This window comes from Myotis myotis, unplaced genomic scaffold (genome assembly GCF_014108235.1).
Source record: "Myotis myotis isolate mMyoMyo1 unplaced genomic scaffold, mMyoMyo1.p scaffold_m19_p_9, whole genome shotgun sequence".
Taxonomy (NCBI): Eukaryota; Metazoa; Chordata; class Mammalia; order Chiroptera; family Vespertilionidae; genus Myotis; species Myotis myotis.
In genome coordinates, this window is record NW_023416401.1 from 32,300,745 (window position 1) to 32,319,943 (window position 19,199).

General features: G+C 42.0%; 1 protein-coding gene across 3 annotated transcripts in view; it reads right to left on the minus strand.

Moving 5' to 3' along the window:
- RAB31 (RAB31, member RAS oncogene family) overlaps positions 1 to 19,199 on the minus strand; it is a 133,117-nt gene that overhangs the window by 18,688 nt on the left and 95,230 nt on the right. For all 3 annotated transcript variants that reach the window (XM_036321813.1, XM_036321812.1, XM_036321811.1), the window contains one exon: positions 6,759 to 6,868. In XM_036321813.1, the coding sequence (XP_036177706.1) occupies positions 6,759 to 6,868 (110 nt within the window). The remainder of the gene's footprint in view (positions 1 to 6,758; positions 6,869 to 19,199) is intronic.

Here is a 19,199-nt window from a genome sequence, read left to right on the forward strand (position 1 = left end):
TGTTTGGAACTTACTGAAAGGTTAAGTGTACTTAGGCAAAGGAACAGTCCTGGAAAATGGCCATAGCATTTTGTACCAAGGTAATCACCTTGGAGCACTGTTGAATTAGTGTTCATTACATAGGGCACAGAATGGGACAAATATATACATACAAACATCTGAAAAGGCTCGGAGCATCAGCTGCATGTTTCCGCTCTGACAAAATGTTCTCAGAGCACACAATCTCCGTAAGTCATCCCTCAGTGTAAACCCTAGGCCAGGGTGTTTATTTTCATAAGGTTTGAATTGTGTAAGATTCTGTTAGGGAAAAATTGAAAGATTCTTTTTTGAAGTTCAGTTTTTCTGAAAGTTGACAGCCGAGAGAAAAAGCAGGTTTTATAAATGATTCCTCAGGAATGTGATACGTGAAAAAAAACAAAGTCCAAGTCTATAAATATTATCATGATTCTGGACTAGAGGCTGTAATGCTTTTACACACAACAAAAATAAAACAGTGTGCTTCGCTGCAGCTGTCCTCTCTCCTTGTGTGATGGACCAGCCATTTCCTGCACAAGCTATAAGTCCTCCCTGTCCATTTCTTCTCTCCTTTCATCCCAGTTCCAGTATTGACTTGGCTTGGCTATCTTTTGTTGAGTTTTAGTGGTGCTGGTAGTTGCTGTGTAACTTCCAATTCTTGATCCTGATTTTCTGAATCATTCAGATTAGTAAATTGACCAGGTTTATTAGGACTTGGAAGTATTTACTCTTGATAATGATCCGCAAACCTCTCCATTTAGAAGGCGGGGGTGGGGGTGGAGTCCTCTACAGAACACTGCTCACAATCAGAGAACATTGCCCTCAGAATACAGAATGGGCGTGGGAGAGACACGTGTGACACTTGAGGTCACTCTCTGTAGCTGTTCTTTTGCTGCAGTAAAGAGGACAGCGTTGGAATTACTAGATGACCTTGAATATTAGAATACAGAGTCTAACACTCTACAGAGAGCATGAATGGAGGAGGAGACAGGAAGAGAAGTTAGTCAGAAGGCATGCACAAAGTCCAGGTCAGGGATTAAGAAAGCCTTCAGCCCTAGTTGGTTTGGTTCAGTGGATAGAGCGTTGGCCTGTGGACCAAAGGGTCCCAGGTTTGATTCCGGTCACGGGCACATGCCTGGGTTGCGGGCTCGATCCACAGGTGGGGGGGGGGGGGGCATGTGGGAGGTAGTCGATCAATGATTCTCTCTCATACTTGATGTTTCTCTCTCTCCCTCTCCCTTCCTCTCTGAAATCAATAAAAATATATTAAACAAAGAGAGAGCCTTCATCTGGGTGCAGTTGGGGGAAGTGGAAAACAAAGACGGAAAGAGAAATGTAGCAAGACACTTGGCAGATGTGACAACTGATTGGATGTGGGAAGGTAAAGAGAGAAATAAGAAATTAAAAACAATAACGAGGTTAAAAGTGTAGGGAGCTGGAGGAAGGGGCTTCTGCACCTCCCCCTGCCCCTGAGGGGCGATTGGAGCAGCCGCCACCACTTGCACCCGCTGACTGGCGATGGGCTCCAATCCCTCTGCGCTGTCAGCGTGTGGAAGCAGCGGTGGCGGTGGAGGGGAGAATGCTGCTGGCAGACAGGGGACCTGAGCTGCAGCGGGAGGGGCCGGGCGGGGCTCGGAGGATGGGCTGAGACCCGCCCCTGTGCCTACAGCAGCCTCACAGCCCACAGTCCCACAGTTCCTTTCAAGGTACACGGATTCATGCACTGGGCCCCTAGTAAGCAAATAAAAAGATATTGAACATTACTAGTCATTAGGAAGATGTGCAATAAAAGCCACAAGCAGATAACCATTATATTCCTAATAGAATGGTTACAGTTTTATCAACTGACCATACCAAGAGTCAGCAGGGATGAGGAGCAACTGGAGCTCCACATTGGGGATGGAAATGTAAAATATTAAAATACTTTGGAAAACAGTTTGGCAGTCTTTAAAAAGTTAAACATTATCTACCAGAGAAGCCAGCCATTCCATTTGTATTTACCCATATCAAACTTATTCATGAATGCTCATAGCAATCTTACTTGTAATTGCCAAAAAACCCCACAACCGACCCAAACCGAGCTGGCATTGCTCAGTGGTTGGCATCGACCTATGAACCAGGTCACCATTTGATTCCCGGTCAGGGCACATATCCTGGTTGCAGGCTCGATCCCCAGGGTGGGGTACCCAATTGGTGATTTTCATCATTGATGTTTCTATCTCTCTCCCTCTTGCTTCCTCTCTGAAATCAATAAAAATATTAAAAAACAAAAAATGACCCAAATGTTAGGTGAATGGATCAATGAATCCTGGTTTACATATGTAATGGAATACCACTCAGCAATAAAAAGGAACTCAGCAATATCCATATGTTAAATTCTGTAGAACAATTGATCTAATTTCTTAAAAAAAGAAATTATATGAGGGAAAGATGGAGAAGGAACCTATTGCTTAAGAGAGGCTTAAAGACCTATCAACTAATCATTGTGTAAGAAATTTATTTGCATCCTAATTCAAGCAACTGGATTTCAATAAAAAATGCAAAAAAGTAGTCATTTATGGCAATCATGAGATCATTAAAATCTGAACACTGAATATTTGATGGCATTAATATGATAACAGCTTTACTACCAATGTGATAATGCAATTGTTGTGATGTAAAAAAAGGTTACATACTGAAAATATTTACAGAAATGTCTGGGATTCCCTTCAAAACAATACAGGTAGGGGTGTGGGGAGGTGAGGTAGTGATGAAACCAGCCTGGTTATGAGTACATGATGGTTCACTATATTACACAGTATACTGGTACATATGTTTAAAATTTTCCAGAATAAAGTCTTTTTTTAAAGTTCTCTATAATCTCATCAGCATAAAGCAACCACTGTTAACATTTTAATGTGCATATATCTTTACCCGGAAGAATATATTATTTACTTTTATATATTATATGGTTCACGATTTATAAAATCAGGATATAATACAAACCACTCTAACTTTTGTTTCACACTCAATAATTTATCTTTTTATGCTGATAAATACAGATTTACATCATCATTTTAATCACTGGCTTATATTAGTATACCAGGATTTTTAAAAAATGATTTCCCAACTTTTGGACAGTTAAGTCATTTCCTGTTTTTCACCAAGATGAATAATGTTCCCATTTGAACCACTGTTTGCAGTAAGAAGTGATATGTCAGGACTGTGCATAGACTACCCAAAACAGCACAGCACCTATATCCTTTCCAGGGTAGCTTCAGTCCTTGAAAATAGATAATATTTCCAGTTAGAAAATATATTAACTCATGTTAAGAAAACAGTTGATTCCTTTCTAGTTTATGAGCACTCTAAGAATATAAAAGAGAAATACTTATCTCTTTATTCAAGTCAATATGAATTAATTATGTTTAAGCATCCTTTTTTATTTTTTTATGATGATTTTTTATTTATTTTTTTAATATATTTTATTGATTTTTTTACAGAGAGGAAGGGAGAGGGATAGAGAATTAGAAACATTGATGAGAGAGAAACATCGATCAGCTGCCTCCTGCACAACCCCTACTGGGGATGTGCCCGCAACCAAGGTACATGCCCTTGACCGGAATTAAACCTGGGACCCTTGAGTCCGCAGGCTGACACTCTATCCACTGAGCCAAACCGGTTAGGGCAGAATGCTTTTTTTAAAAGGGCTTTTATTCTCATTGCTCATTCTTGGTTTTTTTATTGCATCTTTTCTCCCAGGCACGTTTGTCTGGAAAATTGCTTTGGGGAGCATAGATGTCAGCAATATATCTTTCTATTTTGAACTCAGAGAGAAGCACATGTAATAGAAGTAGAAACAGGGAAAAGGAAAATAAATGAAATGTCTGCTGCCATATATTTAGGTGTACTTGGTACTGTGTTTTAAATTAACCTGTAATTAGGCTACAACACCTGATTCAGAAGAAATTCACCTGAAGGAGTAGAGGCTGGGAAGGCACCAGCACTCAGAGTATGTACCTGGAGAGAGATCTTGCTGCAGGCTGTGCATTTATAGGCTTCTTTGCAAAGGCACTTACAACCACAGTATAATGACACAGAAACAGTTGTTTATTTGACATGGAAGACAAGGTGATACAGTATTCTACAGTCCCTATAGGAATTAATTATTTGAAGCCATAATTCCCCAGTGCTTTGAATAAAGCTTGTTGTCTCTTAAATGAATAGACCAATAGGATCTCAGGAATTTCTTAGTCCAAGTCCCCATCCCTTTGAGCCATAAGACCTCATATACATGAAGGCATTTATACTGGCTGGGCCATACAAAGAAATACCTTTTAAATTAAGATATCGATTCTTGCTGCTTAGGTTTATTTTACTCTTTGAGGTCCTTATTTCATTTGGGGTTTTAATAATGACTTACATAGACCTCAGGAAGTCTCCTAGCTCATGGAGAAATCTCAAGCTGCATTTGAGGTATACAGAGAGCTGCACTTCCTTTGCTGAGCACCGCCATCTGCACAGTCTGCCTTCGAGGGGCTAAAGCAGGAGAGAGCTCTAGAGAATACAAGGAGCTGCACAAAGGAAAGGGGTGGAAGTCACGGTCATCAGGAGCTACCTGGCTTCGTTGATTAAAAGCATTAATAAAGACAAACTATTTAATAGCTGCACAATTAGCCTAACCTACCAGAAAGGCCAAATGCTGCCAGAAAAAGAACGTTTGACCTCAGCAAATATGAGGTTAATGGAATGAGTTCAAACCAAACCCTGTCAGATGTCACCCAGAGTTACACAGCTGTGGAGGGCAGCTGAGCAGTTTCTTCAGCACAGAGCACTGCACCCATGGCCCATTTTCAGGAAGGAGCGCGAGTCTGGGAATATGGGGTTTCCAACATAAAATGACAGCCCTAGCACTCCAGAGTTCAACCACTCAGGTCGACAAGCTAGGAGAACATGATTCTGTTGAGAGTGAAATAACAGCAAGACAATGAATCCTCCTGAAGGAGACAGGAAGGAAAGGTGGTGTAGACCCAGAGAACAAGAAGCATGGGGCTGCATTCTTCTGTGCGTTTCTGTATCATGCAAGTAACCCAGACAGGGTTCCTCGTCTCCAGCGAATTCTCCGTCAATCCAAGAGAAACAAACAAAATATTCCCTGCTGTGGGTTCTCAGAGTCTGAAGTAATGAACCAAAACCAGTTAAAAGGAAATCAAATCTGTTCTGGGAAGCAACGGTCCCTCTGACTTTGAGAGCACCGCCAACAATGACCTCAGAGAGATCAAACTATCAGTTTCCCTTCTGGAATTCCCTTCTGGAACTGTCTGGAGCCAAGATATTTGAGAACAACTGCCAACTGTTCAGGAGTTCAACTTCTCCTAAGGTGACCCAAAGACTTTGAGTCCCAGAACCTCAGCAAACACTTATACCTCTTTCAAGTCCCCAATTATGCTCTGAAGGTATCTCAGGACACAGTTGCTCAAGATCGCTGCCAGGAAGTAGCTCTGGGGGACCCAGAACAAAACATCACTATCAGAGAAGTTGTAAAGGTGAAACCCTGGCCCACCAGCTGGGAAACAGCTCTTAGGTAAAGGTTATTGATGGGGAAGCAGCATAAAGAAAGGGAAACATAACATTACCCAGATCTGGAGATGAAGAAGGGAGCTGTCACCTTCCATTACTTAGCTGATCAGAAATGAGGAAAATATTTACAAATAGACTCTCCACCCAATTCCCAATTTCAGGTCACGTGGGATGGAGAGACTATTTTTGTTGGCGATCAACAAGCAAAAGAAAGTACAAAAGGTTCTTTTGTTTCGCTTGCCTAGAGTCTGACTTCAGTTTTCTATATCTCTTCATTATCTATTTTATTTCTCCTCCCCTCAGCATACTGATATATGAGGGAAAGCAGTTTGCCAGCCAAAAACATGCCTTTTGAGATATTGGTTATTTTAAGCTGGTTATTCTTAAGAAAAGAAAGACTAAGAAAAAACCTTTGGCCTTCCTCCTAACTGCCTAAAAGAAGAAAGGACCTGCTCCAGGAAGGCAGCTATCATTACAGATAACTATAGTGGTTTAATATGAGCTAGTGTGACAGACAGAGGAATGCAGCAAGGCCCATTCGATCAGTCTTCTCGGTGTCCCACTGTAAAGATGGCCCAGCAAACATCTGTTTACCAAACATTTGCTTTTCCATCTCCATGTGGATTGCCTCCCTGCGCCCCCCACCCCCCATGAATTCCCAAATTACAACCCGCCTACCCCCCTTCTCCTTAGCTCAAGATAACATATAAGCCTCAACTGCCAGTTCTGTCCTGGGGGACCCATATTCTTATAAAGCCCCCAAATGTACATACATAATAAATCTGGTCATTTTCTCTTGTTAATCGGTCTCATGCCAATTTCATTAGTTCAGCCAGAACTTAAGTTGTAGAAGGCAAATTAATTTTTCCACCCTCACACATAAAATGCGGTAGAATACATAATTTTTAAATAAAAATAAATTTTATTTTGCAACAGAGTTACTTCCTTTTGATTCATAAAACATAGAATTACCAGGTTAAAGGACAGAATTTTGGAAATGTAGATTTGGGAGACACAGTATAGGTCAGTATTGACAAGTGCATGCTTGTAGGTTTTATATCCACATCATCAAACAAATTCACACAGAGGAAAAGCTCTACTTGAGAGCTCTGTGATTTCATCCTTTGACTCTCAGAGGCATAAAAATCGTAAGCTAAGCTAAAAACATGATTTGAGGTACTTACTGATTCCTTGAAAGAGTTCTTCAATATTGATAGCATTTTTTGCACTTGTTTCAACAACGATGGCACCTATGGATTCAGCGTATTCCTTCGCATCCTTCAAGGGAACCTCCCTGGAAAAGAGGTGAAACCCAGACAGAAATTAATGCTCAGCTGTAAAATATAAATAACCCCAATGGGCCAAACAAAAAGCTCATGTGGAAACAGCTCCATTACTTTCCTGGAGAATATCAACTCCATCACTCAGCAAGTATTAAAAACCTAGTATGAATGAGACATTTTAAAGTTTAAAACCTGGTCTCTAGCATCTATAGAGACAAGATATGCATATATAACATATTGTCTAGTCCCACAGAAGTAAAGAATTCTAGAACAGTGGGAAAAATCATTATGTACACATTCCAGCTTTCCAGGTAGGGCTGATTTCAAACATTTCCCCCCATAATAATGACTCAGTATTTTTTTAAATGTGTGTGCATGTTTCTATAAGACTCCATTATATCCTTTTTCACAAATCAGACAAAATATGTGGCATGATTTGAAAGTTTGGAAATGAACACGTGATAGCTACAATAGCTACCATGCATTACAGCATATTTGGACTTTGACCTTTAAACAGCTGTTCCTGCAAAGGTTTTAGGACATGAACTCTATTTAAATGAACAATCTAAAAAGACATTTATTGATCTGCTTTTTATGTAACGACACTGTGGTGAATCCAAAGATTAAAAAGTCACAGTTCCGATTCTCCAGAAGTTTATTCATCTATCCAACAAATATTAATTGAGCAGTTATGGTATGCTATTCCTCCTTGTAGGTGCTACAGAAAACACCACTCCCTGCCTTCTGGAATCTACATTTGCGAGCAAAGGCAAACATATCCACAGTCACTCTAGTCCACAACATTGTAACAACTGCAATATTAAGATAAGCAGTAGAGGGGTAGAAAGTGGTGCATTTTGATCAGTGGAACTGAAGGAGATGAGTTGGAGGAGGTCCCCTGAAATGTGGCCATGCAGGGCAGGGAGAACAGAGGAGAGAACTCTGATGCAACAGCCTGACAAAGGCCCACGGTGAGGAGCACCCTCCTCCCCAGAAACTATTAAAAGTTGATCTGCACCCGACCCTGCCTTGGGTGTACCAGTGGATTTACAAATGAATGGCCTGGTGTCTGAGAGAGAGTCCGGCAGGAACTGTGGCAGATGGGCAGGAAAGCACACAGTGGCCAATGAAGAACAGTGACAGGGCCCACTAGGAAGCTCCAGATCTAGGAAAACACAATGCACAAAATGGACTAGAGTGGGGCAGCCAGGCGAAGAATTCGGAAGCTCCTCTATTGCTGTAGGCGAGAGAGAACACAGTGCTGGCCTGGGAGGGCTACAGGAGACAAAAACGGGAGGACGGAAAATCAAAACTGGGAGGGGGCAGTGAAGGGACCTTCCCCATCTTCCTATCTCCTTCCCTTTGCTCCACTCTCTCCAAGTTCCTCATGAATGGCTACTACTTGTTTATAAAGCCACTGGGAAAATTCTACCTTGGTATTTAAATTCTTTATGACCCCAAATCGGATGAGAGGAGAACCTTTCAGATACTTGCTGCAAACGGGCCTAACCAGAGCCTACCGTACTAAACAAAGACGGCTGTCCGGGGATTCCACACCAGAGGAGAGAGGCCTCCTAAACCAGGCCAGCTGGAACCTGTACTTCATAAACCTTCTTACCACAGACAAGCCCCATCACCTCACACCTTCCAGAATGGCTACCATCAATAAATCAACAAACAACAAGTGCTGGTGAGGATGTGGATAAAAGGGAAAACTAGGGCACTGTTGGTGGGAATGCAAATGGGTGCAGCTACTTTAGAAAACAGTGTGGGGTTTCCTCAAAAAATTAAAAAGGGAACTGCCATTTGACCCAGCCATCCCACTTCTGGAAATATATCCTAAGAATCCCAACACATCAGTCAGAATATCTGCACCCCTATGTTCACTGCAGCATGATTTACAGTAGCCACACTCTGGAAATAGCCCAAGGGCCCGTCAGTAGATGAGTGGATAAAAAACTGTGGTGCATTTACACAGTGGAATACTACTCGGCTGTGAAAAAGAAGGAACTCCTCCCCTTTGCAACAGCGTGGATGGAGCTGGAGAGTATTATGCTAAGCGAAACAAGCCAGTCAGAGAAAGATAAATACCATATGACCTCACTTACTTATGGAATTTAATGAACAAAATAAACTGATGAACAAAACAGAAACAGAGGCATGGATACATGGAACAGACTGACAGAGGTCAGAAGGAAGGGGGTGGTGAGGACTGAATAAAAGAAGGGGAAGGAATTAGCTAAAGAACATATATGTATGGCCCATGGACACAGGCAACAGTGTAGTGAAGGTGGGGGCAGGGGAGCTGGGCAAGGGGAGAAATGTGGGGGACATCTGTGATAGTGTGAACAGTTCAAAACAACGAGCTGAGTGTGGGGATTGTTCCGGTCAGGATTGGGGAGGGATGACTGTCTCCAACAGTGGACACTGCCGCAGAGCATTTTAGGGACTCCTAACCATGCATGGCCTGTGGTAACAGGCTCAGAGGCCTGAAGACACTGCCCTTTCTCCTCTGTACCTAGACATTATCTCCTTGTTGAGCTAGCTTGTCATTGCTACTTGAGCAGCAGATGCGCTTCACAATAGTAACTTGTTACAGCCTGATAACTGCCTTTCACCCGCAGATCGGCCACTCCTTCCATAAACCTTCCACTTACCAAGTAAGAAATCATGGAGGCACCCAAGTGCTTCCCCTCTCTCATCCCCCAATGCTAAGTAATGAAGCTTAACCTCCTTGGCAGCCTCCCTTCTACCGTCCCTGCCTCTGCCCGAGTTCGGGCCTTCTTCATTCAGGACACGGACATCTGCAGTGGCCTTGTTGTGTCCTGGGTTAAGATGATTTCACATTCACTTGCTTATGACATAAATGAAGTTCCTTTAATCCACTTGTTTATGACCCCCCAAAAGTTATCTGATATAAGAATAAAGTAAGTCCTGCCAGGATGTCATCATTCTACACCTGTTGTCACTGATAAGCAACCAGCTACTGAGGGGCCCCTTCTTATCAATGAGAACACGTGGAGAAGCCACTGCGGGCCAAGGAGACATTTAGACTACAAATACGGAGAGTTTGCAAGGACTCTCTGAGAGGGGCATTCCCTCCTGTCTTGGTGAGGCACTCCTCCTAGCCAGTGGTGACAGGCTGTGACCCTGGGAAAGAGATCAGCTCGCCCATCAACACTGGTATCTTCATTCCCTAGCAAAACGCTCCAGCGACTGGAGACTTTTACTCTGCCCTGGCAGCTGGAAATCTGGAAATTAGTCAGTTGGTCACTGACTCTCCCAAGTGCCTCCCTGGACTTTATTCCTTCATACTCCCCACCACCACTCCAACCCCAACCCCCGCCCCCTGTTTGCCTGGAACAATGGTCTGATTAATGTGCCATTTGTTTGGAGTATGTTATTTCTTTATTTGGCTTATTAAAAGATATTATCCTATACACTACTGGTCTGTGAAATTATTATAATTCCCACAGCAAACCTGTGCTAAACAAATTGCTAGCAAAGTCAACTCAGTTTCTAGCCATGGCACTTATGCTGTCTCCCCACAACAAAAACTAAACATGCATCTCTAACTGGTCCTCCAGCCTCCTACAGTTCACTACCCACATGCTCACCATGGGAATCTTTCAAAACTGCAAATCTATCAAGTATTCATGTGAATAGAATTCTTCTATATACCGATTGCCTCAGAATAAAACCCAACGGGTAGCAGAACAAGGCTTCATGTCTCATTCCCCCCCGTTCACACCCGACGTTACAGCCATTCCAAGCAAGTGGTCATTCTGGGAACTTACTATGCTTGTGTCTGTTTCTGGGTCATGCACCTGTTCTTCCCCCGTCCAACCCTCCCCATTCTCTTGGCGCTCTCCCACCGTGGCCTCCTGGAGAGCTCAGTCCAGCATTCCCTCCCTCCAGAGAAAATGCTCTTCCCCCTTGCCCTTACACCTGTGCATATGCAAGCATAATACTATCATCCTTGTGAGGTTGTGTGGCTCAAAAATAGGCTGTGGATTTCTAGATATCAGGACCACAGTTTTTTAGTGTGCCGGGATCATAACACCGCATGGCACCTAGGAGGCAATCAATGAGTATTTGTTAACTGATTGAATGACAAAGTCATCCCCAAACTACCTTCAGCAGAGAGGATTCGGCTAGAGCAGTGGTTGGCAAACTCATTAGTCAACAGAGCAAAATATCAACAGTACTTCTTCAAAGTAGACTTGCCCAGGCCGAAAACCGACTTCTGCGCATGGGCCATGAAGTTTCAATCGCACTGTACGTGTGCGCCCGCACATGATATTTTGTGGAAGAGCCACACTCAAGGGGCCAAAGAGCCGCATGTGGCTCGTGAGCCGCAGTTTGCTGACCACTGGGCTAGAGCAGTGGTTCTCAACCTTGGCTGCACATTAGAATCACCTGGGCATCTTTTTAAAATCCTGATTTCTGGGCCTCATCCTCCGGAAATTTTGTTTCTTTGTTATGGGTTGGGGCCACAACATTAGTAACAAAGAAACAGAATTTCCGGAGGACGAGGCCTAGAAATCAGGATTTTAAAAAGATTCCCAGGTGATTCTAATGTGCAGCCAAGGTTGAGAACCACTGGGCTAGAGGAAGGTCTCCATGTGGACTTATGGGAAAGCGTGGGGATGTTGAGAATGTCAACTAAAAAAGTCCCGAAGGCAGAGGCTCACCCACCCTTGCAAATGGAGGGAGGCCTAGGGGTGCAAGCAACATAAAAGGGGGAGTCTCCTGCTAGACCCAGGCTCTGCTGTTAATCAGCTTATATCCCAGTATGGTCCACACATCAGCCTGTCATGTGTCTTAGACGCACAGCCTGAGCTGGCCACAGCACTCAGAGGCTCTAGGCAGGAAGGGAGGTCAGGGAACAACATTCCTGTGGGCCCCAGACTTTTCAACAGGCTGTGCTGACCAATAAGGGTCCTTGTTTTGTTGTTCATGGGTGGAACCTGGCAACATGGCAGCTGACTCATTCTAATTCCAAGGCTGTCTGATTGTCCATGATCCTCCTCCACTGAGGGAAGGGAGAGAGGGGGACAGGTACACCAAGAGGCGTTCCTGAAACCCTACCTGTGAGGGAGAGGATCAGACCAGCAGGCTAAGGTGGAATGATGCTCTCTGCCTCCTAGGGGTTCACTGGGTAGGTTCAGTTCCCTGGGTTCCATCTGCAAGTCAGTGGAGACAGATGACTTCCACTGAGCCCACGTGTGCTGAAGGGCATGCTCTAGCCATGGGTTATAGTTCAGAATCTCTCACGGATGACCTAGGAAGTAGCTGATGGGAGAAAGGCAGTTCAAGTGTGTTGCTCAGAGAATGAGGATTATTTTCTCCTTCAATAGACAGCCCCTTCAAGTCCACTTCCCTCGGGTCTTATGCTCCTCACTCTCCCTGAGGGGGCGAATGCTTTACAACAATTTTAAATGTTAAGTTGATATTATAAAGTGCTCAAAACAATACCTGCCCCATACTAAGTGGCATATCAGTGTCTCTTTACAAAGCTGTATCAGCAAGGGTAATGACAGGACACCATTTTCTTACAGAATACTAAAGAGTGAGGAAATAATGCAAATAGAGGAACCAAGTAAATAGGAGGCTCCACCTACTTCAAAGTCTGAAGGCCTTTCATAGGTGTTTTTGATTCAACCCCTTCATTTCATGGCCCCAGAAGTCTCCCAGTCTAGTCATTACCATTCCACAAAAGAATGAGGGAACACAGGCTATATCAGCCAACTTGCTTAACGCAGTAATTTCCATAAATCATGCCAAAAGTAAAACTGCATTATATTTTAAAGTCCTTTCTCCATATGAAAAACCTGACATTAATTCTGAGTAACTTTTATTCAAAGATGGTGAGCAGTTTTTCATATTTGTTGTTCTCTGACATTCTTGTGCATGTCCTCTGTCACTTTGGTTTGAGTTGTTAGAATTCTTTTTTTATTTGAAATTGTTCTTTGTATATTAAAGAACCTAGCCCTTTGTAATATAGCGTCCATGTTTCTCTCAGCTTATCATTTGTATTTAATCTTGTTTGTGACATTTTTGCCACAAAAAGTGTAAGTCAGACTTATTGATCATTTTACTCTCTGACTTCTGAGTTCTGTATCATGATTAAAGTTCACTGCAATTTCAAAATTGTTTTTAAAATTCACCTCCTTTCTCTAACTTTTATGAATTTGTTATTTTACATTTAAATCCTTGTTCTGCCCTGACTGGTTTGGCTCAGTGGATAGAGCATCAGCCTGCGGACTGAAAGGTCCCAAGTTTGATTCCGGTCAAGGGCATGTACCTTGGTTGCGGGCACATCCCCAGTGGGGGGTGTGCAGGAGGCAGCTGATCGATGTTTCTAACTCTCTATCCCTCTTCCTTCCTCTCTTTAAAAAGTCTATAAAATTAAAAAAAAATAAATCCATGTTTGTTTTAAACTATTTTCCCTATGACCAGCTAATTACACCTAAGTGATTTATTAAATTATTAAATTGTGTTATGATTACAGTATTCAGTACAGTAACATGCTATACAGGTTTGTAGCATAGGAGCAACAGGTTGTGCCATATAGTCTAAATATGCAGTAGGCTATAACATTTAGGTTTATATAAGTGCACTGTATGGTGTTCACACAAGGATGAAATTGTCTAATGACACCATTTCTCAGAACATATCCTTGTTGTTAAAGCATGACTATACATTTCTCAGACGCAATTTTATAAGTGATAAAATAGTAGTGCTCTCACAAGTTCTTCCCAAGCAAAATCTTTGGTGGTACAGGTAGGTTCTAGTTGTGTATGTTGTATTTTTAAACACCACAACAGCATAATAGCAATAACAGCAAACACCATAACAGCAATAGCATGTTATATCCTTCCAGACTCCTGAAATACAACATTTCATTTAAAAATGTTTGCCCTGGATTTTTACTCTCTGCTCCAGCCACAGCCCCTTGCCAAGGTCAAGCTTAAACAACCAACTAAGCCATGAGTAAGTAGCAAGCCAACAGTGAGCAGGAGACAGCTGCTAAATGTCTGGTGGAATTATTTTTTGTCAAAACCATCCCACATGTTTAAGCTATTCTAGCCAAAAGCAATGGAAACCATTCACAACATTCCATCAAAATCCAGCAGAGGAAGGCTGCAGGCTGTACGCAGAAGCTGTGGTGTGCCATGAACAGCCTCTGTCTTTCCCGCTCCCTCCCTGTGTCAGCCACTGGAATGAATAACCAGGGATTGCTGTGCTCCCATTAGCCCATATTTTGTCTAAATATCCAAGATATTCATGCAACACACAGATGAAGCAACCACTTTAGCAATAATTAAAGCAGCAAAATCTCTTTAAAATCCCAGTGTGGTTTTTTTTGTGTGTTTTTTTTTTAGATAATTGGGTTGGCTTACTTGTGAGGTGAAGCTAACACTAAAATGAACTTTTTTTTTTTAAATGAAAAACAAAACAAAGAATTGCCACCTTCACAATTAATATCTGATTGGGCAATAACCTTTTACAATGATCAAAGCACCTGATATGTGTGCCCTGGGAAGAATTTCTGTTCCCATGGGGACTTGCCTGCATATTAACGTGTGTCCATAACTGCTATTCACCTGGGGCCAAGTTCCTGGTGTCAAGTTCTAACAAGCAGTGTCGGGTTCTTACCACAGACTTAAATGGATTGTTTCTCATAGTGTCAGAATTCAAATCGAATGAGGACCAAACAGAAAGCACAGGGTCTCTAGGGGAACTGGCCATTCCTTGGCCTCTTAATAATCCTTCTCCAGACAGAAATTTGGGCTAGTCCTGAAGAGGCCCGAGAGAACCATTGGAAAGAATCACTAGCTCCAAATCCTCTGAGCAGAATCAAATCAGCTGTCATTTTCTCTCAGTAGTTCAGAAATTATTCTCCTTCCTGGATCCTGTTCACACTTCTTATGAGATACAATATAGCAGGATGGTCAAGAACATCAGCTCTAGAACAGATTACCCAGGTTTAAAGGCGGGCCCCTACATCCTCTTAGCTACAAGACCTGGGACAAGCTCCCTAATCTCTGTGCCTCAGTTTCCTTATTAATAAGATGGGAGAATAACTGTAACTCTTTCATAGGATTGTGAAGGTTCACATACACTACTTATAATAGTGTCTGGAACACAGTAAGCATTCGATTCATCAGTCCACTGCCTAAGTGAACAGCATATAATTATAACAAACACGGTGCCATTTTTCTTAATAGAAGTTACATTTTGAAACTCTGAAATCTGGGGCAGCATGTAAAGTCAAAGGGAAAAGATTACTGTTTATCTATAAGAAATCTCCAGGAACAAAAGCTTACCATTCAGCTTAGTCAGACATTAGTTGATGACTTTTTAAAACATCCCTCCCACACACACTAAAGAAGGTTATAATGAGTCATGTGGTTCTGGATTAGAATCAGAACTGTCAATATGAATTTATGTTTACCTTGATCTAGATACAGATAGATATAGAAATAATTACAGATACGTGTGCATACTCAGGTTAGCATACACGCATATATTTTCTACCTCTGTTTACTTAAAGGGTCTATGCCCAATGACACCCCAGTAGCAACAAGCACACCCAGCTTAGATCTTAGTTTCTAAAAACCATTTTCCAATAAAAGGAACTAGGGCTGCTTGGAGACATGGCTGATTCCTCCTTCTCCTCCCATTCCCAACCCCCAAAAAGGCATAAAGGAAAAAATGAATGCATACTATTACATGGAAATTAAAGATTTCTGATGATAAAAAGACAACATAAAGTCAAAAGTGAGACATAAACTTGAAGAAGATATTTCAACACATATATTTATAGCATCAAATATGTATGTAATATGTATGTGCATCTATATACACATATATATGTTTTTAAATTGTATGAATAAACAAGGATTAAGGTAAATGACCCAATAGAAAAAGTGACAGGCTCTTCACACAAAAGTAAACTTGCTTGACAGGCCAATAAAGATATAAAAAGATGCACCCAGTACATCTTTTTGGTAACTGGGAAAGTGCAAACTGAAATTACTATCAGACATCACTCCACACCTTAACATCTTACTAAGTATTAAGACTTAGTGAACAGGAAGTCTCATGCTGCACTGATATTCACTTTGGAAAAACACTGACATTACCGAGTAAAACTGAGCATTTGCACACCCTGTGACTCCGCAATTAAACTCGTATACACGTGACACTATGAGATGTACAACAACGTTCAGGACGCAACGGTCATCATAGCACCAAACCAGAAATAACTCAAATATCCATCAACAGTAAGATGGGCAGATAAATTGCATTACACTCATAAAACAGAACAGTATACAGCCATGAAAATGTACAAAATACAGCTGTCATTGGGATGAATTTCCCAGGTATATTGAGTGCAAGCAACATTCATCATATAAAACATACAGGGTTATTCCATTTATATAAAGTCCAAAAACAGGCCCTTGCCAGTTTGGTTCAGGGGATAGAGCGTTGGGCTGTGGACTCGAGGGTCCCAGTTTCCATTCTAATAAAGGGCACATGCCTGGGATGTGGGCTCCATACCAGTGTGGGGTGTGCAGGAGGCAGCCGATCAATGATTCTCTCTCATCATTGATGTTACTATCTCTCTCTCCCTTCCTCTTTGAAATCAATAAAAAATATTTTTTAAAAACTTAATAAAAAACCACAAACTAAATCTGTCATTTAGAAATGAAACATGGGTGGTAAAATACCAAGAAAATGAAATAATTATCACAAAAGTCAGAGTAATAGTTACTTCTGGATGAAGAGTTTTAAAAAGCTAAGGATACAACTGGGGAGGGAAGCTCACTCAGTTACACTGCTGTTCATTTTACTCTTTAAAATTCATAGTGTTCCTTAAACTTCAAGGCTTAAAGTATACATAAATGTTTTACAGAGTCTTCGTTAAAAATACTTGAAAACTGAGAAAAAGAGATTCCGATGCCCTTGTGTGGCTCTCTGGGGAGTTTGGTCTTCAGGGCTTAGCCTCCTGCTTGACAATAGGGAGCAGATACAGGCTCAGCCACCTGCACAGCATCAGAAGCTAGAAACACCGGAAGGCGCAGCCCATGTTGGAGCACAAAACATATTTTAACAGCACAGCCTCTACTCTGCTTCCTCATCTCACGTAAACAAATTCTGTGTGCATTTTAACACTGGTCATAATATTTCCAGACCTTTTGGTGGCTTCTGATGTTCATTGGCTTTTGTGCTTTTAGTTTTTTAGTATTTAGAATAAGTTGTATTTTTATTATCCAGCATATCAAGTTCTCTTACTTGATTTGTATAAAGGACTTCCTATATCCACTTTTGGCCCACTACTAAGACTGGAATGAGTTTTGGAGTCACATCTAAGTAATGAAAGCAACTTATGCATTCTTAGTAAAAACATTTATTTCCAAATATATTTTTAGTCAGCTAAAGACCTTAACTTTATCCAAAATTTGAAACAACAGATGTGTGGTGATTTCTCACTTGGCTTGTGTGTATTTCAGGAAGCTGAAGAAGGAGAACTTAGGCTGCCAAGCCCAGCTCTCACCCAAGTTTCTAGCTCTAGATAACACAGGAAATTGCATGAATCCTTACTTGCTCAAGATTTTAGAATGCTCTCGCAGCCTACCTGGAAGCTGGCAAATAGGTTTCCTCTGTTTAACTGGTGGTGACTACATGGAGCATTCATTGTGTTAAGAAGGCACCTGAGGCCACAACAGACTCAGGAAAAGACAATGCCGTGACTCAAATATCCATCAACAGTAAGATGGACAGATAAACTGTATTACACTCATAAAAGAGTATGAAAATGTACAAAATACAGCTGTCATTAGGATCAATTTCTCGGGTATGTTGCGTGCAAGCAACGATTCACGGGTCTGAGAGACAGGGATGAGGGGGCAAGAGCATCAGGTGTTTGCCATCCTGGCCCAGCACATCAAGCCCGAACCACTCTGCATACTTTTTAAAAAAATATGCTTTTACTGATTTCAGAGAAGGGAGAGGGAAAGAGAGCTAGAAACATCAATGATGAGAGAGAATCATCGTTCAGCTGCCTCCTGGGGATCGAGCCTGCAACCCAGGCACATGCCCTGGCGGGACAACCACTCTGCATACTTTTGAGTCATTCATAAACTATCTTCTTACTATCTAGCTACCTTTTTCTCCATTCCCCAGGGCAAGCCAACAGGGCGATACTCTTGATGCCCCCTCACCCGTAACACATGTCACACTCCCTCCCACCTCCATGCCTTTGCCCATTATCTTCCCTTCCTGGAATTTCCTCCTACAGGACTTATCCTTAACAGTTTATCTTGTGACTCATGTTATCCATCATCCGAGAGCAAACCTTTCCAAGCCTTTCGAAATCACTCTAGATAACTACGAGCTTTCCCTTTCCTGAATTCCTTTGTCCTATCCGCACCAGGACTTTTAGAACTCTGTTAAATACAGTCTTGTATTTTCTTCCCATGGGTACTACTCTCGGCTCCCCAAACAGAAGTAAATATTTCAAAAGAAAGTACTTTCTTCGCTTTTCGTGTTCTTTCCATAGCACCTTCTACACACAAAAGAACTAAGAAAAATTTATTGCTAATTGAATGACTGAAAACTGATAGAACAAATTTCCTTCCTTTTGTTCCAAACCAGTTTCACCTCTACCCTGAGATGCTCCTTTCTTAGAGTACAACCTCTACTCCAGGAAAAAAATTTTGACTCACCAGCAGCAGCCCCACCAATCTCTCTCATCCTTTCTTTAGAGAATGCAGAAGTGTTGATACAAGATCTTAGAGACCATGAGTCCATTTCTCCGTAGAGAAGAGAGGACACGCAGTCCTTGATGACCTCCTGGGTTGTATTTATGGGCAATGGGAGGAACCTTGGGCAAAGAGGGCCAACGATAGAAGACCTATCTCCAGGTCATTACTTACCACCTCTGAATAGAAGGTTCCCTCACTCCTAAACCCCTAATTTCCACTATCACTTTTGTTAGGTAACTTCCTACTGCTATCATTTGCAAGATAAAATCAATCAGGCCTGAGAGCTTTTCTCCCATCAGCACTTCTATATGATCCCTCCCTCATCCATACTGATTCATTCACAGCCCTAAGGATGCCAGTAAGAGGTGGATTTCCAAGGAAAAGCCACAGGAGACCACTGAGCCTGAAGAGCAGGTTAAGTCAGAACCCACTGGAGGAAGGCCAATGTCCAAATGATCAGCAAATCAGGAAGAATTTCTAATTTGGAAATCAAATAACTGCTTTTGGATTGTGAGTGATGATAAGCCACTATTTCCAGTCTCCATGAGGTCTGAGGGTGAGAGGG